At 53.1% G+C, this 26,918-nt stretch overlaps 3 protein-coding genes across 7 annotated transcripts in view; all 3 read left to right on the top strand.

The window, feature by feature from the left end:
- Positions 1-1,108: 1,108 nt before the first annotated feature.
- On the top strand, positions 1,109-7,753 carry Grwd1 (glutamate rich WD repeat containing 1). Its single transcript, XM_015496610.2, has 7 exons — positions 1,109-1,490; positions 2,106-2,223; positions 2,631-2,790; positions 5,066-5,279; positions 5,414-5,556; positions 5,777-5,974; positions 6,860-7,753. Exons 1-7 carry the CDS (start codon positions 1,304-1,306, stop codon positions 7,175-7,177), a joined length of 1,338 nt encoding a protein of 445 aa, XP_015352096.1. The 5' UTR covers positions 1,109-1,303; the 3' UTR covers positions 7,178-7,753.
- Positions 7,754-7,885: 132 nt separating this feature from the next.
- On the top strand, positions 7,886-17,452 carry Kcnj14 (potassium inwardly rectifying channel subfamily J member 14). 4 transcript variants are annotated; one of them, XM_048790608.1, is made up of 4 exons: positions 7,886-8,430; positions 9,261-9,437; positions 13,047-13,806; positions 15,551-17,452. In XM_048790608.1, exons 3-4 carry the CDS (start codon positions 13,099-13,101, stop codon positions 16,145-16,147), a joined length of 1,305 nt encoding a protein of 434 aa, XP_048646565.1. In that variant the 5' UTR covers positions 7,886-8,430; positions 9,261-9,437; positions 13,047-13,098; the 3' UTR covers positions 16,148-17,452. The 4 variants fall into 4 exon arrangements, with proteins under 4 accessions (XP_048646565.1, XP_048646563.1, XP_015352095.1 ...); XM_048790606.1 differs by lacking the exon at positions 9,261-9,437; XM_015496609.2 differs by lacking the exon at positions 9,261-9,437 and having other exon boundaries at positions 12,953-13,806.
- Positions 17,453-19,583: 2,131 nt separating this feature from the next.
- The window catches only part of Cyth2 (cytohesin 2), an 8,331-nt gene continuing 996 nt past the window's right edge, over positions 19,584-26,918 (top strand). Inside the window, exons 1-8 of one of the 2 annotated variants that reach the window (XM_015496608.2) lie at positions 19,584-19,858; positions 20,687-20,834; positions 20,942-21,008; positions 21,983-22,101; positions 22,914-22,994; positions 23,487-23,599; positions 23,798-23,946; positions 24,377-24,488. In XM_015496608.2, the coding sequence (XP_015352094.1) occupies positions 19,840-19,858; positions 20,687-20,834; positions 20,942-21,008; positions 21,983-22,101; positions 22,914-22,994; positions 23,487-23,599; positions 23,798-23,946; positions 24,377-24,488 (808 nt within the window). In that variant the 5' untranslated portion in view covers positions 19,584-19,839. Of the gene's footprint in view, positions 19,859-20,300; positions 20,418-20,686; positions 20,835-20,941; positions 21,009-21,982; positions 22,102-22,913; positions 22,995-23,486; positions 23,600-23,797; positions 23,947-24,376; positions 24,489-26,918 lie in introns of those variants that run through there. The other variant, XM_015496607.2, reaches the window with a different exon arrangement.

Genomic DNA, 26,918 nt, shown 5'->3' with positions numbered 1-26,918 from the left:
CATCCTCTCTAAACCCAACCCTTGTGATCCTTCAGTGATGACCCAGCAGACCCCCCACCAAAGCCTCCTCTTCCCAGATCTCCAGCAGGGTCTGGGGCTGGGTTGTGGAGGGGAGGATCTTCACACTTCACCACCAACCTTCCTTCCACGCTCCTGTTCCACATCGCAGTGTTTGGAATAAACCATGTTTTTATGCCACCTCAGTCCAAGCCTGAGCTCTGTATCTGTCCCTTAGTCCCCCTTAACTTCTCTGGAGAAAACAAACTGAGAAATGTCCCACAGGGGAAGAGGAGACAGAATCAGAACAGACTCTGAAGGGACGTGGAGAAAAAAACAAGGAAAAGGAGGTGGGAAAAGAACTGAGGAGAAAGAGGTCGAGAGTGGGCCAGGGCAGAGAGAGCCCTCAAAAGAGTGGTGAGAAAAATCCGGTATAGAGAAACATTTCAGGATCAAACTCAGGGTTCCATTTCCTATGGCCACAAGCAACAAGGCTTGCTAGATTCATAATGCCCTGCTCGGGCAAGCACGGAGGGAGAGTCTTATCACATCCCAGCCAATCGCCACCCTTGGACGCCGTTAATCTCACCAATGAGAATCTTTTTCTAACATTTCATTACGCCAATTAACCAAACTGCTGGTACCGATAGGTGATAAAGAGAGCCAACGCACTTGTAATAGCTGCCTCCAGAGGGTGGACTTTCTGAGTAAGTGCTGGCTGACCAGAGCTGCAGTGTAAACGCCTGGTTAGGCAATTGACTGTCCCTAGAGGGTAGATTTAACCGACTAACTTACACATAATATCCAGCCTGTCTACCTAGAGACTTTTGAAATAAATTAAAGCCATCATAACGGGGAGAGAAGAAGAAACCGGCTTTATGGGTCCTCAGGGAGCAGAAACTCAGTCACCCTGCCAGTAAGTGCTCGAGTTTGCATAGATGAATAATTAATTAAGTGGAAAGACAGCCCTGGGAATGAAAGGTGGAAGATGGAGGCGGGTTCGGAACTCTAGTAAATGGGGGTTGGGGGGCGGCCTCCTGTAAAACTACAACTCCCACGAGCCTTTGCCATCGCCACGGGAAAGGCGCCCTAGGTCACGCGGAACACAGTTTTTCCGTAGCCGCGGAGTCCTCCCCTGGGGCGCGGACGCTGTGTGTTAGTTATGGGTCTCTCAAGGCTCGGCTCCCTCTAATTGGTGGTCCGCGAGGTTTCCACGGCAACCGAGCAGTGGGCGGACCTTAGAAGGTAGGAAGCGAGACCGGGAAGTGACGCTCTTACCTCGCGACGGCAGCGAGAAGGGTGGAAGATGGCTGCGCGCAAGGGAAGGCGTCGCACGTGTGAGACTGGGGAACCCATGGAGGCCGAATCCCGGGACGCAGGTTCTGAGGGACCGCCCCAGGTCTACCTGCCCGGCCGGGGACCGCCGCTGCGCGAAGGAGAGGAGCTGGTCATGGATGAGGAGGCCTATGTGCTGTACCACCGTGCGCAGACTGGTAGGACTGAGGGCCCGGACTCCTGGGTCTTGAGGAAGGGACTGGTCCTGAGCATTAAACTTAAAAGAGGGCTGGGGTTGTGGCTCAGCGGTAGAACGCTTGCCTAGCTGTGTGACGCCATAGGTTCGATTCTCAGCTCCACATACAAATAAGTAAAAAAATTCATCAACAACTAATAAAAATGTTTTTTTAAAAGGGGGCTGGGGAGATAGCTCATTTGGTAGAGTGCTTGCCTTGCATGCACAAGTCCCCAGGTTCGAACTCCAGCACCACCAAAAAAAACCCAAACAAACAAACCTAGAATAGATGCCCAGAAAAAGAAAGCTGGTCGGGAGGCTGAGACAGGAAGACCGCCAATTCAAAGCCAGCGTCAGAAACCGCGCTAAACAACTCAATGAGACCCTGTCTCTAAATAAAATACAAAAAATAGGCTGGGGATGTGGCTTAGTGGTTGAGTGCTCTTGAGTTCAATCCCTGGTACAAAAAAAAAAGGAAAAAAAAAAAGAAAGTAAGCTGGGTTTAGGAGAGGTTATGTCACACAGGAGATGGTTGGTCCCTGAGGAAGGTGGAGGCTGAGATTGTCCCATCTTAAATCCACTTTCCTTCTATCCCCAGGTGCCCCCTGTCTCAGCTTCGACATAGTCCGAGATCACCTGGGAGACAACCGGACAGAGCTTCCTCTTACACTTTATCTGTGTGCGGGGACCCAGGCGGAGACTTCCCAGAGCAACAGGTGAGTGAGATCCGTGGCTTTCTTTCCTGGGAGCAAGGGTCTGAGCTTCCACATACAGCTTCCTTCCTCAGAACCAAGGAGTTAGGGTTTCTGCCTCAATGGGACCCAAGAGTCTTGAGTTTCCAGCTTCCTTTTTGCCCTTTTTGTTTTTGTTTGTTTGTTTGTTTTTGTACCAGGGATTGAACCCAGAGGCACTTAACCACTGAGCCACACCCCAGCCTTTTTTTTTTTTCTTCATCTTATTTAGAGACAGGGTTTCACTGAATTGCTGAGACTGGCTTTCAATTCATGATCCCCCTGCCTCACCCTCCCTGCTGGCATGACAGGCTTCCAGCCCTTTGCTGTAATTCTTGACATTCACTAACATCTTGAAATTGACTGCCTGACTCATCCCATACCTCCTCCAGACTGATGATACTTCGAATGCACAATCTGCATGGGACTAAATCCCCATCCTCAGAGGACAGTGATGATGAGGAGGAGGAAGATGAAGAGGATGAAGAAGAGCGGAAGCCTCAGCTGGAGCTGGCCATGGTACCTCACTATGGTGGCATCAACCGAGTTCGGGTACGTATAGTCCCAGTAATCTACTTTGCGTTCTCTGAGGATGTCAAACCCCACCATGTGCACAGATTTTTTGGGCACCTCCTCATGCCGTTCAACTTTTAGAAAAGTACTTGGCATGTGACTTTGTAATTGTCATGTGCTAGGTACTGTTTTAAATTATGGTATTATTTATTATATCTTTTGCTTTCCTTATATGTAAAATGGTAAGAATTATAAAATTTAGCCTATTGAACTGATGTGAGGATAAAATGAAATAATGTATAGTGCCCTGGAAGAGCATCTGTTTTTAATGTGTGATATTTTTTGTTAAGTGATTACCTATGTGTGGTTTTGGGATTTAGAGGTTTGTTTGCTTCACTGTTAAAAATCTTATGATCAAATAGGTGCACAAATAAAATGAGATAATACACTATGAAGAGCACTTAGAGCAGTATCAACCCATAACTTGTCCTGTGTGTTTCCAGTAAGTTATTGCTATGCTTCAGATACTATCCTAGATGTTGAGCTTTTTTTTTTTTTTTTAATGGGTAAGCTGAAGTTTTCTAGCACACTTTAACATGTTAAACACCTTTTGCAACTTCTTCCCTCCCACCTCCCTCAACCCATAAATGTTGAGCATTTAACAGCAGGCAAAAGTCTCTGGCCCTGTGAATTTACATGCTAGTGGGGAAAGGAATAAGAAGAAATTGATACCTGTGTAGTTTGTCATAAGGTGCTAAGTTTTGTGGAGAAGAATTTCAGTTAAGCAGGATAAGGGGGGTAGTGTTTCTGGCGTGGCGTTGCTATTTTAAAGAGCATAATTAAGAGTATTCAGTGAGCAGGTGCCCTTTGAATAGACCCCCAGGAAGTAAAGGAGTGAGCCCATGATGTCTGTTACAACAGATTTGCAGGCAAAATTTGCAGTAGAGTGTCAGCAGGAGAGGCCGAGAGAACAGGTTGGGAGTGTGCTTTTTGAGTGTAGCCCGCATGAGTATTGGATGTGAGAAAGAAGAAGCCAGGAGTCCTGAAGTTTTGGGCCTGAGATGGAGAGCACTTGGGGGAGTAGGCTGCAGTTGGTGGAAGAGGAAAGAGGTCAGGGTTAGGGGGTGCTGGAAATCAGGTGCAAAAGGACTTGGTTTTGTCATGTTTGATAGCTTTCAAGGGAAGCTGGGGAGACCAGGATATCTGGAATAGAGTGGTTGGGAGATGGTTGCAAGATCTGGAGGAGGGGCACAGAGGATAAAGATTGATTAGGCCATTAATAGGACTTGGATTTCAGGCTGGGCACAGGGGCACATACCTGTAATCCCAGTAACTCTGGAGGGTGAGATAGAAGGATGGTTTGAAGTCAGCCTTGACAACTTAGTGAGGCCCTTTCTCAAAATAACAAGGGCTAGAAGTATAGCTCTGGTAGAGCAGGCCTGGATTCAATCCCTAGTACCACCCAAATGATTAAAAAAAAAGGACTTAGGCTTCTACTTGGGAAAAATTGGAAACCATTGGAGGCTTAGAGCAGAGAATGACAGAATCTCACATTTGTTTTAAAAGGCTCCCTCTGACTGCTGTAGAATTTAAAGGTTGAAGACTAGAGCTGTTAGAGTAATTCAAGGGAAAGATGAAATCACTAGAGAGTGAGTGTCAACAATAGAGGTCAAGAGAACATGTTGGGAGTGTGCTTTTTTAGTGTAGCCAGCATGAGTATTGGATATGAGAAAGAAGAAACCAGGAGTCCTAAAGTTTTGGGCCTGAGATGGAGAGCACTTGGGGGAGTAGGCTGCAGCTGGTGGAAGAGGAAAGAGGTCAGGGTTAGGGGGTGCTGGAAGCCTTGAGGCTGGATGATATCTCCCAGTGAGCAAACACACAGGGTCAAAATGATGTGAGGACTGACCCCTGTGATCCCTCAGCATTTGGAAGATGAAGAAGAGCGGAAGCCTCAGCTGGAGCTGGCCATGGTGCCTCACGGTGGCAGCATCAACCTAGTTTGGGTCCATTGTGGCCCCAGCAGAGTCTGATGGCGCTCCTAGAGCGGGCAGGAGTTAGCCAGCCACAATTCCCAGGCGTCTCAGAGCTTTGTGCTCTCACCCACACTACCTACCTCTGCTATAGTCTGGGGAGTTGATCCAGTTACAAACTGGTCTTGCAGGTTGTGATCTCTTTCCTACAAAGGTTTTGGGGAGTTAGTAGTGCCAACCCTGGGGTATCTGAGGAACTGTAGTTCTGAATCTCAGGGCTGCTGGGAGCTTGTGGTCCCACCCTGAGCCTCCTATTCTCTATTTCATGCACCCCTCTCCCGCAGGTGTCATGGCTAGGTGAAGAACCTGTGGCTGGAGTGTGGTCAGAGAAGGGCCAGGTGGAGGTGTTTGCACTGCGGCGGCTTCTGCAGGTAGTAGATGACCCCCAGGCCATGGCAGTCTTCCTCCGGGATGAGCAGGCCCGAGTGAAGCCTATCTTTACCTTTGCTGGCCACATGGGTGAGGGCTTTGCCCTGGACTGGTCTTCCCGGGTACCTGGTGAGTCCTGGGGTTTTCACATGGTTTGGGGAGGTGTGAGGGAACAAGGTCCACAGCAGGAGGGGGTAGTTAGACTCCAATGAGGGCAGGGAGCTGTGGACAGGTGGGGTGAAGTAGTTTCCTGACTCCCCCAGGTCGTTTGCTGACTGGTGACTGTCAGAAGAATATTCACCTCTGGACACCTTCAGATGGTGGTTCCTGGCATGTGGATCAGCGGCCATTTGTGGGCCACACACGCTCCGTGGAGGACCTGCAGTGGTCCCCAACTGAGGATACGGTGAGGGAGGACTTGGGGGCTTAGATGCCTGGGGTGATATGGGACAGGATAGGGACCTGGAGTCCTTGGGAGGAGGGGACTGAACTGGGGTCTGAGAGATTCTGTTTGTAGGCTAAGTCCTAATCAGGGGCGTATAAAGACAGTAGCTGGTAGATGAGTTCCTGTCTTCAGGGAGGGCTGGAGGTACATCTGAGCACTCAGAATTATTCCACTTGTTCAGGTGTTTGCCTCTTGCTCTGCTGATGCCTCCATTCGCATTTGGGACATCCGGGCTGCCCCTGGCAAGGCCTGCATGCTCACCACAGCCACTGCCCATGATGGGGATGTCAACGTCATCAGCTGGAGTCGCCGGGAGCCCTTTCTGCTCAGTGGTGGGGATGATGGGGCCCTCAAGGTCTGGGACCTGCGGCAGTTCAAGGTATTTTCCCAGAAGTCACCAGGATCTGTAGATTTTTCCCTCCTAAAATAGTCCAGTCCAGCCTCTTTTGGCGGGGGCAGGATGTTCCAGATTGAACCCAGCAGCGCTTAACCACTGAGCCACATCCCCAGCCCATCTTTTTATTTTTTACTTGGAGACACAGTCTCACCAAGTTCCCGAGTCTGGCTTCCAGGAGTTGTGGGTTGTGTTTTAGTAGATTTTACAGCATTGGCCAAGTAAGAATTGGGGTCCGCCTCACTCATTGCAAGGGAGGAAACTGGGCACTGAAAGGACAGGAGCAGAAGTAATGTCACAGCTAAGAGGCCCCCTAGGCAGGAGAAACCGCAGCGTCTGATGTCCCTCTAGATGGAGCCAGGGCATCACCTGTCTGTCCTTCCTGCACCACCACGTCGTAATTCTTTTTCCCCTTCAATTTAATCAACTCTGTAGAATCACTCTAGGGAAGCTTCCAGGCCAGCAGGCCCAGAGCCATTAATGGACCAGTCCCAGCTAGTGAGATGCCCGTTCCAGCAGCACCTCTGCCCAACACAGGTGCTGTCATCCTTTGATGACTACCTGGAGCTTTGGGGAGCTGTGCTACTGCCCTATTGAGGCCTTGGCCTTGACCAGTGAGGACAGCACTAGGAGACCACCCCTCCTTTATGAGAAGGGAAAATGAGGCAGTTGAAGGGTGGGCAGGGGCAGTGCTCCGGTGTCCCAGCGCTGAGAAATGCTTTGCAGATGAAGCCACAGCCCCTGGGACTGCTGCTGTCCTTTGTGCCATCTACCTTTTGTGGGCTTGGGGCTTAAGGGTAAATGCCGTGTGTGAACCCTGATGCTCAGGCTGAAGTGTTCAGAGCCCTTGACTCCCATCTTTTCTCGCAGTCTGGCTCCCCAGTGGCCACCTTCAAGCAGCATGTGGCCCCTGTGACCTCTGTTGAATGGCACCCCCAGGACAGCGGGGTCTTCGCAGCCTCAGGTGCAGACAACCAGATCACACAGTGGGACCTGGCTGTGGAGCGGGACCCTGAGGCAGGCGACGTGGAGGCTGACCCTGGGCTGGCGTCCCTCCCGCAGCAGCTGCTGTTCGTACACCAGGGTGAGATGGACCTGAAGGAGCTGCGCTGGCACCCGCAGTGCCCGGGGGTCCTGGTCAGCACCGCTCTGTCTGGCTTCACGGTATTCCGCACCATCAGCGTCTGAGGCAACCCCACGGCCTCCAGCCCTGCCTTTTACCTGGGAACTGAAGCTGAAGTTGGTTTGCCTGGAAGGGGTTCATTCAGGTCTCTTGAGTAGCCTCCCAAAAGAAGGGCTTAGTTTAACTGGCCCATGGAGAGCAGAAAAGATGGATTCTGCTCCCTTGAAGGACTTGGTTTGACTCTGGCTCTGCGAAGCCATGCCACCAAAGATGATTCCAGCAAAGACCTCCACCCATCAGAGCACTTGATTAGCCAACTGTGGCTTGAATATGGAATTCTTGTCAGCTTTGTCACCTGGCTTGACCCTTTGACCTCTGCCCCAGGACCTAGTTTTGACTATTGGTCTCTCCCCCAGGGACTTCAAGGGCTTTACCATGGCTGGACCAACTTTGAGGTATGGGCTCCTCTGGTGGAATTTGGTTCTGCACCTTGTCTTCACCTTGTCTTCCAGCCAGCTGGGTTTGGCCAGGAATTCCCGGTGAGGGGGTCTGTAGGGAGCCCTCTCCTCCCTGAGCTGAGGGCTGGTACTGTTGGGGGAGGAAGATAAAAGAGGCAATAAAGGACCCGAATGAGGACTGAAGTGCTGTTGAGAATCTGGTCCTTCCAGCCCCATCCCTGGGAGAAGACTGAAGTGGCTAGAGAGGCCAAAGGTGGCACCCAGTTTTCCTAGGCTGCTGTGCTCGTGTTCCCCCCCGCCCCAGCAGCTGCTGGAGGAGGCTGTAGGATGACACTGCTCCCTGCAGTCCCACCCTCAACCCCTGGGTGCTATTCAGTTCTGCTTCCCCTGAGTTTTATTAATCTGCAACTCACTCTGGATGGGTGAAAGTGTCTTATAAATGCTTTGCCACTTACGATAGCTTCATGGGGGGGGGGAGGGCAGCAAGTAAGCCACCCCTTCTCTGTCTCCTTCACCTCATTACTTCTTTGTGTTCCCTAAACTGCTGTACTCCCTCCCTATCTTTCCATGTCTCCTTGCCCCGACTGCTGCCTCCCTGCCCCCCACCCATTCTTGGCTACCATCTCCTCTCCAGCCTGCCTGGGCTGCAGCCCAGCTGCCCTGCCTGGCCAGCCTCCCTGGCCCCCCCTCCTCAGCTCTGAGCTGGCCTCGCTCCCGCCCCCTCTACCCAGTCCTCTGATCTGCTATGGACTCAGGTTGGGTGCCCAGCTCAGGCCCTGGAGGCTGAGAACAGACCGCAGCCCCTCAGCCCAGGCAGAGGAGCCCCCAGCACAGGGCATGGGGGTGGGCCGCCTTCCCAGGTATGTGCCTCCATGCAGGGTTGGGCCTGAGAGCCAACACCCCCACCCCTCCCCTGCGCCCCATGCCTCCCCACCATCTCAAGGGTGCTCTAGCCCGGGAGACCTCCCCACCCTACAGTCCACCCTTGCTTCCTGCCTTCTCACCACTCCGTCCTGTCAGGCAGCCCCTCCTTGCCCATCTCTTTCTGTTTCTTAAGACATGATCTCCATACTCTTTTCCCCAATTGCTGTTGTCTGCCTGCCTCTTTCTGTCCCTGCTCCCTTTGGGTCTCTGACCCTCTCTCTGTCCCTCTCCGACTCAGCCCCCTCTTTGAGTTTCTGCACCTTCTCTGGGTCGGTCTGTCTCAGAGCTCCTTCTCAACGCTCCTTCCTGCCCGGCTCTGAGTCTGCTGCCCTGTCTGCCTCAGCCCCACACTCGTTGCTATCAGTCTCTGGGTCAACTTGCTGTCCAGACCCCATTCATTGGGGGAAATGGGGGGAGACTCCTTGGTTTCAGGGGAAGGCTGAAGGTGTGTGTACATTTGTGGGGGACAAGCTAGTACCCAAGGGCGGGGCCTCTTAGCCCCAGATTAAACAGTGACTTTGACACGAAGTTGAAGCACCTTAAGCCCTGTCTCCTTTATATGGAAACATTAAGCTGCTCTCGCGGGTCAGGTGGAGGATTGGGGGGAGCTTTGGGCTCGGGATTTCTTTCTCCCATCCTGCCTTTGCAGGGGGAGGAGGAGGACGTGGTGTCCTGAGTCTGAGTCGCATTCACCAGCCTGGGAGCTGGGCCATGTTGGCTGCAGACAGGGCCCTGTGCGATGGACATAGTCAGATCTGCCCCACAGGGTGAGGTGGCACCACAGGATTGAAGAACAGACTCTTGGGCAGAAAGACTCAGGACCCAAAGCAGCTTCCCACCCCTGCAGCCTGTGGCCCAGCAGGGCCTTGGTCCTCACTAACTCTGCTCCTTGGCTGTGAAATGAGATAATGAACTTGACCTCCCAGCATCCTGAGCAGTCAAGGTGAGCCATGGGGGCTGTCAGATTCAGTGGGCGGGCTGTAGACATCCCTTGTAAGTGCCCAGGAAGCTGGCTGAGGTGTGTGGCTGGGACTTGGGCACTTCAGAGGCCTGGGTGGGAATCTAGATTTTGGCATTTTGGCCCCTTCCTGGCCGAGGGACCCGCAACAAGGACTTAAAAAAAAAAAAGCCCTGGTTGCTTTCCTGTGAGTGTGGAAGGGTCATGGGTAGAGCAGGTGCCAGGACCCAGCAGGGAGCAGTGCACGCTGCAGCCCTCTCCCCAGCCTGTCACTGGGAGACACCGGAGGGGGACTAGTGCAGGGAGGATTTTCTGGGTTTGGGATCGTTGCACATGGCATGGCGTGTCCTGGACCCTGCAGATCTGCGTTTTGGGCAACTCCATGAGTCTGCTTCCCCTTTCCAGGAGAGCAGTCTCTAACGCCCAGGATGCTGAGGCGGCGACAGGTTGGGACACATTGTGGGCACTGGAGGCAGCCCAGCCCATCCACTCTGGCTGACCAGGTGGATCCTGGAGGCCAGGAGGAGGGGGACGTGGTGTCCTGATGAGGCCATGCAGAGCTCTGGGAGACAGGGGGATCTTGCTAGCAAACAAACAGTCCTCAGATGGAGTGTCCCAGGCTAAAACACCCATGGGGATCCCCAGAGACTGGCCTTTTTGGCCCATAGCTCAGTACAGGGGTGATGGATAAATGTTTATGGAAATGTGTAGGAACTGTTTAACCCCTGGTAGCCCTTGTCCCAGCCACACCAGGTACTAGTTAACCTTGCAGTTGCTGAAGGGTGTGAGGTATGCCGGCCTGTGCCCAGCCCGCCTCTCCTGCCCTCTGCCCTGCTGGGCTGTGGGGATTCCCTTCATTTCCTGGAGGAGAGAACTGGGGCTGACGTGCAGCTGACTTTTCAAAAGTCCCAGGTCTTTAGACCCCTCTTCCTTTCAGCTGAGGGTCCATTCCACAGATGAAGAACTTGAGAAACTTGAGAAAAGAAGCCAGGGATTTGAGATACATGAGGGGTCAGCAACTGACCCGGAATCAGGTCTTGGATCTTTAGGATGGGGAGGTACTTCCTGACTGATGAAGTCCGAATTTCTCTATTTTACAATGAACTCAACAAACCCAGAGAGATTTGCCCCAGATCAGAGAGTCATAGCTGCACTAGTCTGTTCATGTGGGAACAGCTCCACTGGTGTGTGACTCATATGCCACACCTTGCCCCACACTTGTGCAGTGTGCTTAGTAGATTCACAGGTGCACAGCTGTCACCCCTAAGTAATTTTTAGAATATTTTCATCACTCCCAAAGAAATCCCATGTCCTGTCATGTCCTAATCTCCCATCTCCCCAGAATGAGGCACCTATCAGTCTACTTATTTTTGTTGTTGTAGATGAACACAAACCTTTATTTTATTATATGTATATATATATATATATATATATATATTTTTTTTTTTTTTTTTTTTTTTAAATATTTATTTATTAGTTTTCGGCAGACACAACATCTTTGTTTGTATGTGGTGCTGAGGATCGAACCCGGGCCTCACGCATGCCAGGCGAGCGCCCTACCACTTGAGCCACATCCCCAGCCCTTATTATATTTTTTAATGTGGTGCTGAAAATCCAACCCAGTGCCCCACGTGTACCAGGCAAGTTGTTTACCACTGAGCCACAACCCCAGCCCCTCAGTGTGATTTATTAATTTACAGCCTTGTCTGTTCTGGACATCTTAAATACAGCCATCCTTGGCATCCACGGGATTTGTTCCAGGATTCCCTGTGATACCATCATCCTCAGATGCCCAAGTGCCTTGTATAAAACGGTGTACTATCTGCATACAACCTGCACACATCCTCCCGGGTACTTAAAATCATCTCTAGGTTCACTATGTTATATGGTATTGCGTAGAGAAAAATGACAAGGAAGAGAAAGTTTTTGTCTGTACGTATTCAATACAGAGGAAATGTTTTTCCTGATATATTCTATCTAATTTTGATTGAATTCATGGATGCAGAAGCCGTGGTTACAGAGGGCTGACTATAAATGGAATCATACCATACATGGCCTTGGCAGTTGGCTCCTCTCCCTTAGAATGTTCTCAAGGTTCATCCTTATTGTTGCATGTATCTCATTTCTTTTTATTGTCAAGTACTGTTCTTTGGAGGAACATACCACATTTTTAATCCATTCATGAAATGCTTTTGTGAATGGTGCTACTAGGAGCATTTGTGTGCAAGCTTTTGTGTGAACATTTGTTTTCATTTTTCTTGGGTACACAGATACCTAGGAGTGGCATTGTTGGGTCACAACGTAACTCTTTGTTCAGTCACTTAAGGATCTGCAAGACGGGTTTCCACAGGAGCTGCACAACTTGACATTCCCACCAGCAGTGTATGAGGGTGACAGTTTGTTTACATTCTCACCAACACTTGTTATTTTATTTTAGTTTTTTTAATAACTATCTTAGGTTCATTGTGTGGAGAGCTGTTTCAACTTAATTTTTATTTTTTAATGCTGAGGATTAAACCCAGGGTCTCAAGAATGTGAAGCACACATTTTCCCACTGGGTTAATTACATTCCTGGCTTCACTGTGTGTGTGGGGGGGGTTATGTTTTGTTTTGGTACTGGGGATTGAACCCAGGGGTGCTTAACCTTGAGCCACATCCTAGCTCTTTTTTTTTTTTTTTGCGATTTTAGAGACAGGGTCTCACTGAGTTGCTTAGGGTCTCCCTAAGTTGCTGAGGCAGGTTTGGAAGTTATGATCCTCCTGCCTCAGTCTCCTGAGTCAATAAGATTACTTGCTGTGGTAATTTGCGCTTCTCTAATGCCTAAGTAACATTCCCTGTGCTTTTTGGCATTCATATGTCATTGGAGAAATTATATAGATCCTTTGCCCACTTTTAAATTGGATAATTTGTCTCTGCAAATATTGCAACTTAGTGCTGGACATTTTAGAGCAGATACATGATTTGCAACTATTTTCTCCCATTGGTGGTTTGTTTCACTTTCTTGAGTGTTCTTTAAAGCACAAGTTTCTCATGTATCTATTTTTCCCTTTGTTGCTTGTGCTTTTGGAGACGATTTTTGAGCAACAGCTGACCTCAGAGCCCAGCTCATCTCTTCATGCTGAGAATAGAGCTCAGCCTCTGAGGGGTGGAGACTGGAAGCTATTCTGCTACATTCAAATCCCAGCTCACTTTGGTGAGATTATGGGCAAGTTATTTCAGCTTCCTGTACCCAGTTTCCTCGTCTGTAAAATGGGCATAATATCTACTTCAAAAGTTTTCTGTGGGGCTAAGTATATACATTTACATAAAGTGCTTACAACAGTGTCTAAGTCATGTAAATTTTAGTATGATTTCTATAACACATATAAATTCAGTATGGAATAGATGTCTGCTACAATTGTGGTTGTTGCTGTTGTCACCACACAAGTATCTCCTACAGCATCACCGTCATCTTTGTTGCTGAACTTCTCAAACATGGACATTGCGTTCTGCTTTGCCAGGTGAGGCCACGGAGGCCCAACAGAGCGCATGCCGGCCCACGAGCCCACCGATTCCTGGCACCCTGACGTTCTTGCCTGTTTCTTATCTCGGCAGATTCGGAACGCCCGCCCCCCACTAGGCCAAGTGGAGGGGGTCCCCCCGCCCCATGGGCCTGGCCAGCGCCCTGCGCCGCCTCAGCGGCGTCCAGGAGTCGGGGGACAGCCGGACAGGTGATGAAGAGGAGGCCGGGCCAGGGCTGTGCGGCAACGGGTGGGCGCCGGCACAGTCCCCCGTGGGCCCACGCCGCGGTCGCTTTGTCAAAAAGGACGGGCACTGCAACGTGCGCTTCGTGAACCTGGGCGGCCAGGGCGCGCGCTACCTGAGCGACCTGTTCACCACGTGCGTGGACGTGCGCTGGCGCTGGATGTGCCTGCTCTTCTCCTGCTCCTTCCTGGGCTCCTGGCTGCTCTTCGGCCTGGCCTTCTGGCTCATCGCATCGCTGCATGGTGACCTGGCCGCCCCTCCACCCCCGGCCCCCTGCTTCTCGCAGGTGGCTAGCTTCCTGGCCGCCTTCCTCTTTGCACTGGAGACGCAGACATCCATCGGCTACGGCGTGCGCAGCGTCACCGAGGAGTGCCCGGCCGCCGTGGCCGCCGTGGTGCTGCAGTGCATCGCCGGCTGCGTGCTCGACGCGTTTGTCGTGGGTGCCGTCATGGCCAAGATGGCCAAGCCCAAGAAGCGCAACGAGACCCTCGTCTTCAGCGAGAACGCGGTGGTGGCGCTTCGGGACCACCGCCTCTGCCTCATGTGGCGCGTGGGCAACCTGCGCCGCAGCCACCTGGTGGAAGCCCATGTGCGGGCCCAGCTGCTGCAGGTGCGCCCTGGAAGATGAGGGCCCTGGGGGTTGCAGAATCCGAGGCCCCAGGAACAGGGATGCCAGGGCCTGCAGGGGCGGGGACTGCGATGCCCAGTGGCGATAGCTTTTCCTAAAGGCCTAGCCTTGACAGAACCTGAGACAAAAAGAGCTTCCAGAGAGCCAAGTCAGGGGCATGCGCCTGTAATCCCAGCCACTCCGGAGGCTGAGGCAGGAGGACCGCGGGTTCAAAGCCAGTCTGGGCAACCTTGAGAGACCCTGTTTCAAAAGGGCTGGTAGCTCAGTAGTAGAGCAACCTTGGGTTCAACCCCAGTACCACCAAAAAAGAGCTTAGGACAGGCCAACTGTGGGAAGTCTAGCCCTGTGCATCCAGGCTCAGGACTCCAGTTCCCAGAAGCCTTCGGGCAGGGGAAGTGCCCAGATGGAGTGGTCTGAGGAGAAGTCTGTTTTCTGTGGGTGGTGGGGATTCCATGGTTCAGGTTACAATTCCCAGTAGACAGTAGCATGGGTGGTTTATGACTTAGGGCAAGTCCCCTGGGGTTGTGCAGTGGTATGCAGGTTACCTGCAACTGACAGCTGCGGAGTTGTGGGACATGATTCTCCGGAAGCCCTCTTGAATCTGCAACAAGACAGTTACCACTCACATCAGCCCCTGGGTGGCAGCTTTCTCACAGGGCCTTTGTGTTTCCAGAATTGTGGTCAAGTTGCTCAAACATCCCTGTTCCTCACAAACTATGCCTTTGCCCCACTAGGAATACTTAATATTTTCCCCTATGGTATTAGGGAGTGAACCCAGGGGCACCTTACCACTGAGCTACATCCCAAGCCCTTTTTTAAAAAAGTTCAACAATCTCACTAAATTGCTGAGGCCATCTTCAAACTTCCCATCCTCCTGCTGCAACCTTCCCAGTCACTGGGATTACAGCTGTACACCATTGCGCCCAGCCCACATAGAGACACTTAAGAATTCTGGACTGAGGCTGGACTTGGGGTAGAGCAGGGATAGATGTTGAAGGGAACTGTAATTCCCAGAGGCCTCTGGTGCTCTCAGGTAGTTGCAAGAAAAGAGGTTCCCACCTCCCTTCTGGGTGTCCTGCCTGGCAGTTTGAGACACTAGGATTCATGACCAGGAGGAACACTGCCTCTTCAGAAATCTGTAGGACAGTGACGTGACGGGGGAGGTGGTGTGAACCCAGTGGCAGATGGGTAAACCACCAGTACTGACCCCGCAACAGTGGTGTTGGACAGTTGGTATTAAGGACAGCCCGGGGGCTACCCGAAGCAACAGTGGCGTACAGAATGTTGGACCCAGATCGTCCTATCCCTCTCCTGTGATAGCGGTTTATCTTTATCTGGTCACATATTGAAGCCGTTTTTTTCTATTCTCCTCCTCCTCCAATCCCTGGTTGGATGTCTTCCGTATCTTCTGCTGTCTCTGATTTCGGCTGTCTGGCTAATTTCTGTCCTTCTGCCCCTGTCGCTCTGTCCCTTTCTCCCTTTCTCTTCCTCTGTCCTCCTCCCTCTTTGAGTGTCTGTCCTCTCTTACTCTGGGCCTCTGTCCCCTCTCCGCTTTCTCTGAACTTTCATCCTTCTCTCCCTGGGTCTCTGGACTGCTCTGAGGCTTCGTCCCCCTCCCTCTGGATCCATGTTCGCCCCCTGTTTCTCGCCCCTGTTGGGCTTTGCTCTTTTCTCTCTGTCTCCCTGCTCCTGCCCTCTGTCTTTGGCTCCTTGCCTTTTCCTGCAGCCCCGAGTGACCCCGGAGGGTGAGTACATCCCGCTGGACCACCAGGATGTGGATGTGGGCTTTGACGGAGGCACCGATCGCATCTTCCTCGTGTCCCCCATCACCATCGTGCATGAGATCGACTCTGCTAGTCCTCTGTATGAGCTGGGACGGGCCGAGCTGGCCCGGGCCGACTTCGAGCTAGTGGTCATCCTTGAGGGCATGGTTGAGGCCACAGCCATGACCACACAGTGTCGCTCATCTTACCTCCCTGGCGAGCTACTCTGGGGCCATCGTTTTGAGCCAGTCCTCTTCCAGCGTGGCTCCCAGTATGAGGTCGACTATCGCCACTTCCATCGCACTTATGAGGTCCCAGGGACACCTGTCTGCAGCGCCAAGGAGCTGGACGAACGGGCAGAACAGGCTTCCCACAGCCCCAAGTCTAGCTTCCCTGGCTCTCTGGCTGCATTTTGTTATGAAAATGAACTTGCTCTGAGCTGCTGCCAGGAGGAGGAGGAGGAAGAGGAGGCCAAGGAGGGGCCTGGGGAAGAGACAGAAGATGGAGCTGCCAGCCCCCGAGTTCTTACACCAACCCTGGCACTGACCCTGCCCCCATGATACAAGCTGATGTCCCTTTCCCCACTTGTGCCCCCTTTCCGTGGAGAGGTTGGGCCCTCTTACTGGGATATGGGCACGTATTTCCCAAGACCAACAGGCCTACTGGTTGAATCATTAGTTGGTGAGGTTTTGCCATGTCTAGTGGGCCCACCACAGACATGCTACCGGACCTTAATTCCTCTGCTTCTGTGCTCCCTCCTGGGACCCCTTCATGGGTCTTACCAGAGCTGAAGGATCCAGAAATTCTGAACCCAAAGGGCAAGGACTGGTGGTTCTAGAGTCCTCTACGAGATTGGGCTAGTTGTTGAACAGGGTCAGAAGTCAATGGGAGAGACTGCCTCTGGGAAGTTGGCAGTTCAAGAGCTGTAGGTCTGGGGTGACCTAAGAGTCAAGAGACTACTGCTTCTTGACTCAGCCAACTGAGAAGCAAGTCATTTTTCTGGATCACCTCAGGAGGGAAGGTTGTGGGATCCTCCAGGTATTCAATCTCCATTGACCAAAGGAAAAGAAGGCAACTTCATGTCAAGAAAAGACCCTATGATTCGAGAAAGCCTGGGAGTTAAGGTGTTCTGTGAGTCTCTGTTGACCATAGAGGCAAACACTGGTGATTCTAGAACAAGTTGACCTAGAGAGTTGAACTACTCCAGATACAGAGTGATGTGTCTAGAATGCATGAAACAATGATGAGTCTGTGGCTTTAGAAGGACCAAAGTGACCGACTGGGAGTTCTTGGTGTTATAAAACTCCAGACCGCTGGTTTTAAAGCATTCAGCTGAGGGATAAGCACTGCTTGTAAATGTTGTTTCTGTTTGAAGTGCCCTTCTAGAATGTCCAAAGGAGTTGGGATTCTGTGGCTCTCAGTTGATCACGGAGTCAAGGAAGGAGTGGTGGTTCTAGATGTTTGCCATTTGCTGGTCCAAGATTGCCTAATATAGTTGAGAACCTCGATGATCCTAGTTAACTTCTTGTGGTTCTGTAGTGCCAAAAAGGAATCACAGTTCCGGGGATCCAGAGTATCCTTCCTCAAAGCCTGGAGGTTCTAATTACCTCCAGACAGGCTGCTGGTACTTCTAGGAAGTGGACTCAGGACTTGCTAAGTAGCATTTCTGGTATCTCCCAGCAGGTGAGGGTTTGGGTGAGACCTGGATGTCGCAGGCCTAATTAGTGGTCAAGGGAAGGGGAAAGTCCAAGGCTCTGGGATACTACACCTAATGATGTGTCTCTGTTTCTTAAAGATGTTATACATATGTGTATTATATATGTACATATATATATATATATATATATATATATATATAAAAATAATATAAACACAGATATCAATCTAGTTTCCCCCTGGTTTCTATGACAAGGTTAGAAATTGAGGCCAAGCTAATTAGAATGGAATCCTTTTCAAGGATCCAGGAAGTTTCCCTGTAAATCCCAATTTACTGTGTGATTTTGGGCAAATCATATCCCTCTTTGCCTCAGTTTCCTCATCTGTGAAAATGGGGCATTGGAACCTGAAGTCCTCCAAGAGCCTTTCCAGCAGGATGACTCTTTCCTTCATGGAACAGGGGAGTAGGTTCTGGAGATTTTCTGACTCCTTCTGGTACTGGAACACATGCCCTTCCAGGGCGGCTGGGATAGGAGATGATCTTAAAGGCTGGCTCTGAACTTCAGTGTCTGAATCACAGAGCCAGCAAGCAGCTGTGGCTAAGGGCCAGAGGCCCCACTTCCCTCATCCCACTCAGAGGACTGGGGAAGGAGAACGCCAGGGATCTTCCCACTGTGGGCAAAGTGGGTGTTTTAGGGGAGACCTGTCCCCAGATTAAAGACCTGGGAGCCCTGGTGGGTGTGTCTTGAGTGTTTCAGGGGCATGGGCCCTTGGGGCTGGCCTCTGTCCATGCTGCCATTCACCTAAGTGCCCAACGGGGTGGGAGCCAGCCGCAGATGGAGGCAGTGCCAAGAGAAGGCTATGTTCCCAATCCTGTTCCAGACAGGTCAGGCACTGTCACTGGCCCTCAGCCTGCCCAAATGCTGCAGCGACTCAGGTCTCCACTTCTGGCTTCCCCAACTCTCTTTATCCTTCAGAATCCCTAGGTAATGACCGGATGGGATTAATTAGCTGGCTGCTCTCCCAGCACAGAGTGCCTGGGACAGGGACTGGGGACAATGGAAATCCAGTGGGGAACAATAGAAAATAGGTGGGGAGGAAGGTTAAGTTAGGGGTAAAGGAGTAGGAGGGTGGTTCGGTTTGGAAGGAGAGACTGGGAGCGGGGCTGGCGTGCAGCCTGAGACTCTACTGGGGAGGGCAGGACCAGAGCCACTCATAAAGGTCAGTGAAGAGATTAGGAGGCTCCGTGTCTAATCCGACAGTTTAACCAGGTCCTGGCCCTGAATCCCCACCTGTGCAGCCCAGGGACCACAAACGAGGAAGAGGCCTAGGCGCTACTTCAGTCCCTTTTACAAAAGTGCTCATGTTCCCCATCCCAACTGGGACCCTGCATCCGCTTTCCCTGCATGGAACCCAAAGAGGCTGGGAAGAACCCAAAGGGCCTCAGATGTGGGCGGATTCTGGAAGGAGGGAGGAGTTTGCGAAGAAGAGTGTGAGGACAGGCGGGGGAGGGGTGAAGGATAGGCCAGAAATAAGGAAAGCTGAAGAGGTACCAAGGGAAGGGAAGAGATCAGAGAGGTGGGAGGATGCTAAGGGAAGGGGTCTTGTCAGGGAGGACGCTCGAGGAAGACAGGAGTCTTAGGAGGGAGATGCTAAGGGGAGGAGTTTACGGGAGAGGGAGGAAGGCGCCGGGAAGGCGGAGCCCGTGCTTTCACTATATTTGGCCTTCCACTACTGTGCCACTCTGTGATAATTACCAAATAGGAAAGCAGCATTTGGAAAAAACAATAAGTCATTTCACCATCCCTTGACTCTGAAGAGGCTGAGGTGGATGGGGAGGTCATAGGAGGTGGTAAGGAAAGGGGTTTTAGACTGTAGAAGAGATTGAGAAGAAAGGGAAGTACCCGCAGAACCAGGCAAAAAGAAAGGCTGACCAAAGTGGCTAGCGGTTGCATGGCAACAGCTGCAGTCAAAAGCAAGCGTGGCCTGTGAGGAGGTGTGGCTCACGCGAACAACCCACCGTTGAGGCTCCGCCCCAGTCAACAAGACTAACAAAGTACTGCCCCCTAACAACGTATTGCGGGAGGCGGGGCCTAATTGACCTAGTCTCCTAGTGCGGAGTCCTAGCGCAGACGCAGTCCTCTCTGCACCACAGAGCCCTACCTCCTTGCAACTCCTTTCTGAGGCTTCTCATTGGAGGACAAGCCTGCCAAGAGCTTTCTTTTGTTTCGGAGGCGGGACCTGGCGCCCTGCCCTCATTCCGATTGGCCTCACAGGCCGTCTACCTCCACCCGGACATTGCTACATCTGCTTCTTGTGCGTCTATTGGTCCTGGAGAACGATCCGTTAGCGTCGGGGACGGAGCAGACGAGGGGACCCGCCGTGGATTGGACGGTGTCAAAACGAGGGGCGGTCCCTACTGGCCGGGCGGTTGGGCAGTGAAGGGAGAGTCTTTTCAGCGCTGAGGACTGGCGCTGAGGAGGCGGCGGTGGCTCCCGGGGCGTTTGAGCGGGCTCACCCGAGCCCGCGGGCCAACGCGGATCCAGGCCCCACCGGCGGGACTGCCCCGGACTCCCCGCGGGCCTTCCTAGCCGCCATGGAGGACGGCGTCTATGGTAGGTCGAGGAGGGGCGGGGCCGGCTGCGAGCGGATCGAGCGTTTCCTCCTGAACGTTCCGCGGCGAAAGTCCCCTCCCGACGCGCGACGCGTGAAGCCCTTCTGCCCCATCGTCGCCTCGCTTTTGTGCGGCGCGGGACGGGCTTCCGGCGGGGCCCGCGAGCGGGGCGTTCCAGGCCATTGTTTGGGCTGAGCCTGTTTCCGGTGTCGGCGGGATGGGGGCGGCGGGATGGAGCGGCGGAGGCGAGGCCCGGGTGGAACCATTCCCGCTGGAGCGGCCTGGAGTACCCACTGCCTGCCTGGGGCGGGGAGAGGGGCTGGTGGGGTGGGGGGTGGAGAAAAATCTTGCGGGCGACAGAGATCCGGCTAAGGCGGGGGCGAAGGCCTCCGATGCCCCATTCCGGTTTCCCAACTCTTACAAGCTGACAGCGGCTTCCCTTGCCATAGTTACTTTACATGGACTCTGGAGTCCCGACGTCTAGGCCTGTCTCCACTCCAGAGCCCCAGCCAGCCCACCAGTAATGGAGTCAGAAAACCAAGGCTTCAGACCCTTTCCAAGTAATGGATCCATGAGTTCTGACTTGCATCCTTTTTCTTCCCCCAGTCGGAAGCACTCAGGCTCCCCCTTCTCCCTCAGACTCAGGAGCCTGGGTTCATTCACCCCTAGACTCCCGGCCCAGCCCTTCCAATGCTGGACAGAGGAATCCAGGCCCCCAGCCCCTTCTTCCATCAGACATGGGAAGGAATCCAGGTCCCCAGCCCTAGATTGCAGGAATCTAGGCTTCTAGACCCAGAACTTATTTGCAAACTCTGATCCTGGCCCACAGAGCCCCCGGACCTGACTCCGGAGGAGCGGATGGAGCTGGAAAACATCAGGAGGCGAAAACAGGAGCTATTGGTAGAAATCCAGCGCCTGCGGGAGGAGCTCAGTGAAGCTATGAGTGAGGTGGAGGGTCTGGAGGCCAACGAGGGCAGGTGAGGGCTGGGGCAGGGGGCTTGGGAGCATGGGTCTTGGCCAGGGCGAGACGACCCAGGCATTGACCCATGGCTCCCCACCCCCACCCCGCTCTCTGCCCCTGCAGTAAGACCTTGCAGCGCAACCGGAAGATGGCAATGGGCAGGAAGAAATTCAACATGGACCCCAAGAAGGTGCTTGGGGTCACAGGGTTAGGAACAGCCAGTAGACATCCAGGCTTTGGGTTCTGGCACCTCCAGGTTCCAGGAATGTTATGAAGGGTACAGGTCTTCTCTAGGTAGACAGACTTGGATCCTGATCCCTGGATTCAGATACAGTCTGCCCGTGTGTTCTGAGACTACCAACCAAGTCTTCCAGCCTCCTGATTCTGGAGTATGTTGTGTCCCTTGCCTGGAAGGTCTTCTTCCCCTTTCTACTTGTATTTTTTAATGTACTTATGATCTTAAGAGGGGCTTAAGTCTGATAGGGATTATAAACAAAGAGACATGCCCAAAGGAGAGAGCCAGTGCATGGCAGAGGGAGATACCAGGCTGCTGTGCACCCATAAGAAGGATCCTGGTGGTGTCAGGAGGGCTTCCCTGAGGACGGGATATTCAGTCAGGTGTGAAAGTTGAGTAGGTGTTCACCAGGTGGAGCAAAGACATATGTTCAATTGTCCACACACATTTGCTGAGGCCTCCAGACGGCCTGACCCTGTACTAGGCAATGCTGGAGATCCAGAGTAGAGTTAGACCCTGTCCTACCTGCAGGACAGATACCTAGACATAGGTGCCACAATCCAAAGTGAAATGTGGTTGTAGTGGAGAGGTCTTCATGGCTCAGAGAGAGCCAAAGAGACTCTGATCCAGCCTGGGACTTTGAGTTCACAGTCTGAATGGACTGCTGTCTGTTAACAGTTTCTTACTTTATTCTTGCTGAAAGCAGGTAGAGTTTGTTCAGTCATCCAGCAAATATTTATTAAGCACCTATTCCTTGCTAGACCCTGTTCTTGGTGCTGGAATTAACTAGGCAGGGAAAGGGGGGAACAGGTCAGGAGGTGGGAGAGGTACACCAGGTCCTACCCTGTTGAGTGTGGGGCACTGAGGTTCATGGGGAGGTACAGGAGCTTTCTAGCCCTCCACACTGAGACCTGACCCCCACCTACCAGGGTATCCAGTTCTTGGTAGAGAACGAACTCTTGCAGAACACACCAGAAGAGATTGCCCGCTTCCTATACAAGGGCGAGGGACTGAACAAGACCGCTATTGGGGACTACCTGGGAGAAAGGTGAGACACCTGCTTGGCACCTGCTGGGACTCATCTCTGTGACCCACCTGCCTGGCTGCTGCTGTCACCCTGGCAGCTCAGTGACGGAACTGCTCTGCAGCCTCCACGAGGGTGGCCCTTGGTACACCCGCCTTTCACCTGGGCTGACAGGATGAACTGGCTTGGATCTGGGGGGAGCTGAGAGCATGTGGGGGTGTGGGGACTTTATGGATATGGGGGGGCATCCATTTATGTCTGGGGGCAGTGGTGAACCTGAGTGCTGTACAATGGGAGGTCATTTGTGGGCGTATATGGGGACCACTGGCAGCTCTCTGGGGATCTAGGGCCCTTGTGGACATCTAGGAGTTGTGAGGGCTGTCTGGAGGCCTGGGGGGCATGGTCTGAGGCATTAGGTATTGAGGACCCTCTGTCGATGTCTAGGATCATAGGGTTTTATGGACACCTGGGTGTGTGGGAATTGTCTGTGAATGTCTGGGGGAGTGGGGACTGTGTCTAGACACAGGGGAGTATGGGGAAGATCTGAGAGAGGTGACAGTAGGTGTACTGCCTGTTTAGTGCATTTCTCTCACCTGTTGAAATATCTAACCGTCCTGGGTCCCTAAGGCACATATTCCTCCAGGAGTGTGTTCTGAGCTTCCCCACACTGGGTCCAGGCCTGGAATGGGGCCAGGAAGAAAGCTGCACCCGCCTCAGAGGGGCAGCTGCTGTGCACAAGATGTGGTGTGGCTGCCTCTGCACCTTGCCCCCGTCCTCGTCTACTCTGACTTCCTCTGTCTCCTTTCCTGTGTGCGACTGTGTCTCTCTCCACCCAGGGAGGAACTGAACCTGGCAGTGCTGCATGCTTTTGTGGATCTGCATGAGTTCACCGACCTCAATCTGGTGCAGGCCCTCAGGTGAGGGGATGGTGTTGGAAGGGCAGGAATGTACCTATCAGGACTTTCTTAGTTGGGAGCTACAAACCCTACTCAGAACAAACAAGCAAAACCAAGGAATTGGTTGTGTCCTGTAACACAGAAGTCCAAGTATAGGGCCTTCATCAGGATCCTTCAGCTGGATCCAGGTGGTACCCAAGTGGAGTATGAGAGTCAGCTCACTCTCTCGGTTTTGTTTGCCAAAATTCGTGTTAGAATTACATTTTGTAGAGCCCAAATTAAATTTTGCCAGGCCTGTTTAGCAACTTTTGCAGAAGAAAAGGCTATTGCTGTATAGATCCACCAGAAGTCCCAAGGCCAGTGATTTGTCAGATTGGGTCATGTGTCCATACTTGAACCCACCACTGAGACCAGAAGGTTTGGATTTCGTTTTGGCCAGTTCCTAACAGAGACGCAGTATGAGGAGGGTGTTCTCTCAGCCCTGACATCCATCCTGGCTCCTCCCTAAACCAGGCAATTTCTGTGGAGCTTTCGCCTCCCTGGAGAGGCCCAGAAAATTGACCGGATGATGGAGGCCTTTGCTCAGCGATACTGCCTGTGCAACCCGGGGGTTTTCCAGTCCACAGGTGGGGCCCATTCTCCTTGGAGGTGGCTGGATCTGTGGATTTGAGGGACAAGGGCTGGGTTCTGTGCCTCTGGGCCTGGGGGAGGAGGGCTGGGTTCTGTGCCTCTGGGTCTGGGGGAGGAGGGTTGGAAGCTGGCCCCTGAATCCCTTGCAGGGGGCCTGGGTCCGCAAAATGTGGTCACCCCTGTTCTGTCTGCAGACACGTGCTATGTGCTGTCCTTTGCCGTGATCATGCTGAACACCAGCCTTCACAACCCCAACGTCAGGGATAAGCCGGGCCTGGAGCGTTTTGTGGCCATGAATCGGGGCATCAATGAGGGCGGGGACCTGCCAGAGGAGCTGTTGAGGGTCAGGCCCACTGTTCCCTGCCCATAGCCCTCTTCCTGCCACAGATGGCCCCTTGCTCAGGCCTGTCCTGCTGCCCTGCTCCCCTCCCACAGGTCCTGTGATCCTACCTGGCTTGTTTCCATGCTCTCTTTCTCCTGTCTCTCTCAGGGGCCAGCCCTCGGTTCGGTGCCGGTTTCTCTTCTCTGGCTCCACCAGGGTCTCGGCCATCTCATTCTCCATTTGTCGGTTTTTCTGAGAACTTACAAGCTCTTCTGACTGTTCTCACAGTTCTTTTCTTTCCTCCCTGAACTCCTCTGCCCTCTGCTTTACTGTCCTCCCCAGCCTGTTCCTCTTCTTCCCAGGGTGGGTCATCTCCCATGGTCTCACTGCCCTGAGTAGCCCCAGCAGGGCCCCGGTGCCCAGAATTGCTCACCCAGTCTTCACCCCACAGAACCTCTACGACAGCATCCGGAATGAGCCCTTCAAGATTCCCGAGGATGATGGGAATGATCTGACCCACACCTTCTTCAACCCGGACCGGGAGGGCTGGCTCCTGAAGCTGGGTACGTCCCCTCCCGAACCTGCTGGCTGCCTCTGCAGGGGGAAGTTGATGGGCACAAGCCCAGGACTCAGCTTCCACACATGCCCACTGTGTGACCTGAGGCAAGTGATTCGACCCTTCTGAACCTCAGTTTCCACACCTGAAAAATGGGGCTGCAAACAGGATGATTCCTGTGCGTGGGGCCCTCGGCCAGGTCTGCTGTGTAGAAAACACTCTGGGCCCTCTTTTTCCCCACCGGTGTCTGTGGATCCCTTCTCTGAGCCAGGTCTGGTCTCAGCACTGAGAATGCTGTGAGCACGAGCAGCTCAGCCCACATCTGGTACAAAAGTGGTCCCTCGGGACACGACTGCCCCTGGGAACCTGTTCCCTTGCGCACAGTCTGATGGCCTCATCATCAATGGGGCACTGGCTGTTCCCAGTGTCCTGCTGTCCCCAGAACAGCACTCATAGGCAGAAGAGGGCTAACACAGTGAGGATGCTGTCCCGAGTCCCCGCAGGTGACTTCCTGTCTGGTTCGATTGAAGCCAGGCCAGAGGGAACAACCTGGACTGGCTTATATGAATCCTAAGTCCTCAGCTGGGAGGGATGGGGTTCAGTCCTCCTTGAAATGCTAGATACAAAAAAAGAAAGAAAGAAATGTAGATAATAGCAAAATCGGGGCTAGAGACGGCCATTGTGAGGACTGGAGTCATTGCTTCCTTTATTTATTTATTTATTTATTATCTGTCTATTTATTTATTTATTTATTTGTACCGGGATTGAACTCAGGGGCTTGCTTAACCACTGAGCCATGTCCCCAGCCCTTTTTATATTTTATATAAGTAGCTTCATGCCTCACTAAATTGCTGAGCCTGGCTGTGAATTCTCTATCCTCCTGCCTCAGCCTCCAGAGCCACAGGGGTTACAGGCCTGTACCACTGCCCCTGGCTGGAGCCATCTTAAACTTGGCTGAGGGTGAGATTCACCTTAGCACTTTGGAAACCCTGAAGTGGGGATTTGGGGTGCAGGAGGGCCTGTCAGTCATTTCTAAAGCTCCCCAGGTGCCTACAAACAAAGCCAAGGTCGAGAGCCACAGCTTGGAGCTGTGCCTGGGACCCAGCAGCTGGCACTTGAACTGGATGTGGAGAGGCTGTGAATGGCCGCCCCAGGGGAAGGAGGAGGATCACAGTGGGCCCCGCCTCCTGGGGGGCTGGGATGGTGGCTGTGGCTTCCCTGCGCATCCCCCCATGTGGAACTGTGCTCTCCACCAGGGCATCACCTCTCAGCAGGACAAACACTAAAGATGTAAACCGCTCTTTGCAGCCAGTGTTGGTCGCTGCTGCCTGTAGGGGAGGCAGGCCACTGGGCTGGGGCTTGGTTTCCTCCAGAGTGAGTGCGGCCCCTGCCTGCGCTGCCAGAGAGAGGCTGGACTGCAGCTCCTCCAGGAGTTGGCCCCTCCCAGCTGCTCCCAGCAGCAGGCATTCCATTTTCCAGTTGAGGAAACTGAGGCTCAGCCATGGCCCACAGCTGCTGGGCGTTAGTCCAGAGCACACCTGTTCCCTTGGGGCAGTTCACAAAGGCTTTGCCCTGTACCCTGCTGCAGTTCGGTGCTTGGTCATTACTTTCTATGATGCCCTTGCCCCTGTCAGTAGTTCTTCCTTCTGGCTCAGAAGTAGGCCGTTTTGCTACAGGATGGTGTGGGCCCATCAGAATCTCCAGGTGGGAGTCCAGAGAGCAAGAGAGTGCCTTAAGGTCACACAGCACGTTTGTGCTGGAGCTGAGGGCTAAGCTGAGACCCCAGGTCCCCATCAGGCCAAGCAGGGAAGTGGTATTCTTCCTGGTGGGGGTGGTCACCATGGCAGTGGAGGTAAATTGGCCAAAGACAGGTCCTGGGTGGGCTGGAGCTGAGCAGGGAGGTGAGGGGGGTACTCAGTGGCTGCCATGCTGGGCCCAGAGCCCTCAGCCTCCCTGGGAGGGAGAAGTCTGGCCGTTCCTCTCCCATGTGGATGTAACTGGTTGTCTTCCTCTCTCTCCCTCCCTGTCTCCCTCTGCGTGTTCCTCTCCCTGTGTCTGTCTCTCTGCCCCACCCCTACGCATCCCTTCCCTTCCCGCTATTTCTGTCACGGCTCTTGGGGGCATCCCACCCTTCCGCCTTCCCTCCTCCTGCACCTGGTCCTGCCTGCTTTCTCGCTGTCTGCCCCAGGAGGTAGGTACATGGCCCGTCCTTGTCCCCCACACTAGACGAGGGGTGGGGGTGGCCTGGCCTCAGCTCCCAGTGCCTTCCCTGAGGCTGCTGGGCCTGAGCTGGCGCCGGGTCTAGAAAGGGCAGAGCCTGAGCGGGGTGTGGACCTGTCCCTGCTTGTCTGTTTCTTCCCGCCTGCTTTGTCCTAGGCCCCCGAGAGCCCCGCCTCTCCTGCTCTGCCTCTCCCTCCCCCTCCCAGCTGTCTCTTAT

This window comes from Marmota marmota, unplaced genomic scaffold, assembly GCF_001458135.2.
Source record: "Marmota marmota marmota unplaced genomic scaffold, marMar, whole genome shotgun sequence".
Classification (NCBI taxonomy): Eukaryota; Metazoa; Chordata; class Mammalia; order Rodentia; family Sciuridae; genus Marmota; species Marmota marmota.
This window is presented reverse-complemented; position numbering and strand designations above follow the sequence as displayed.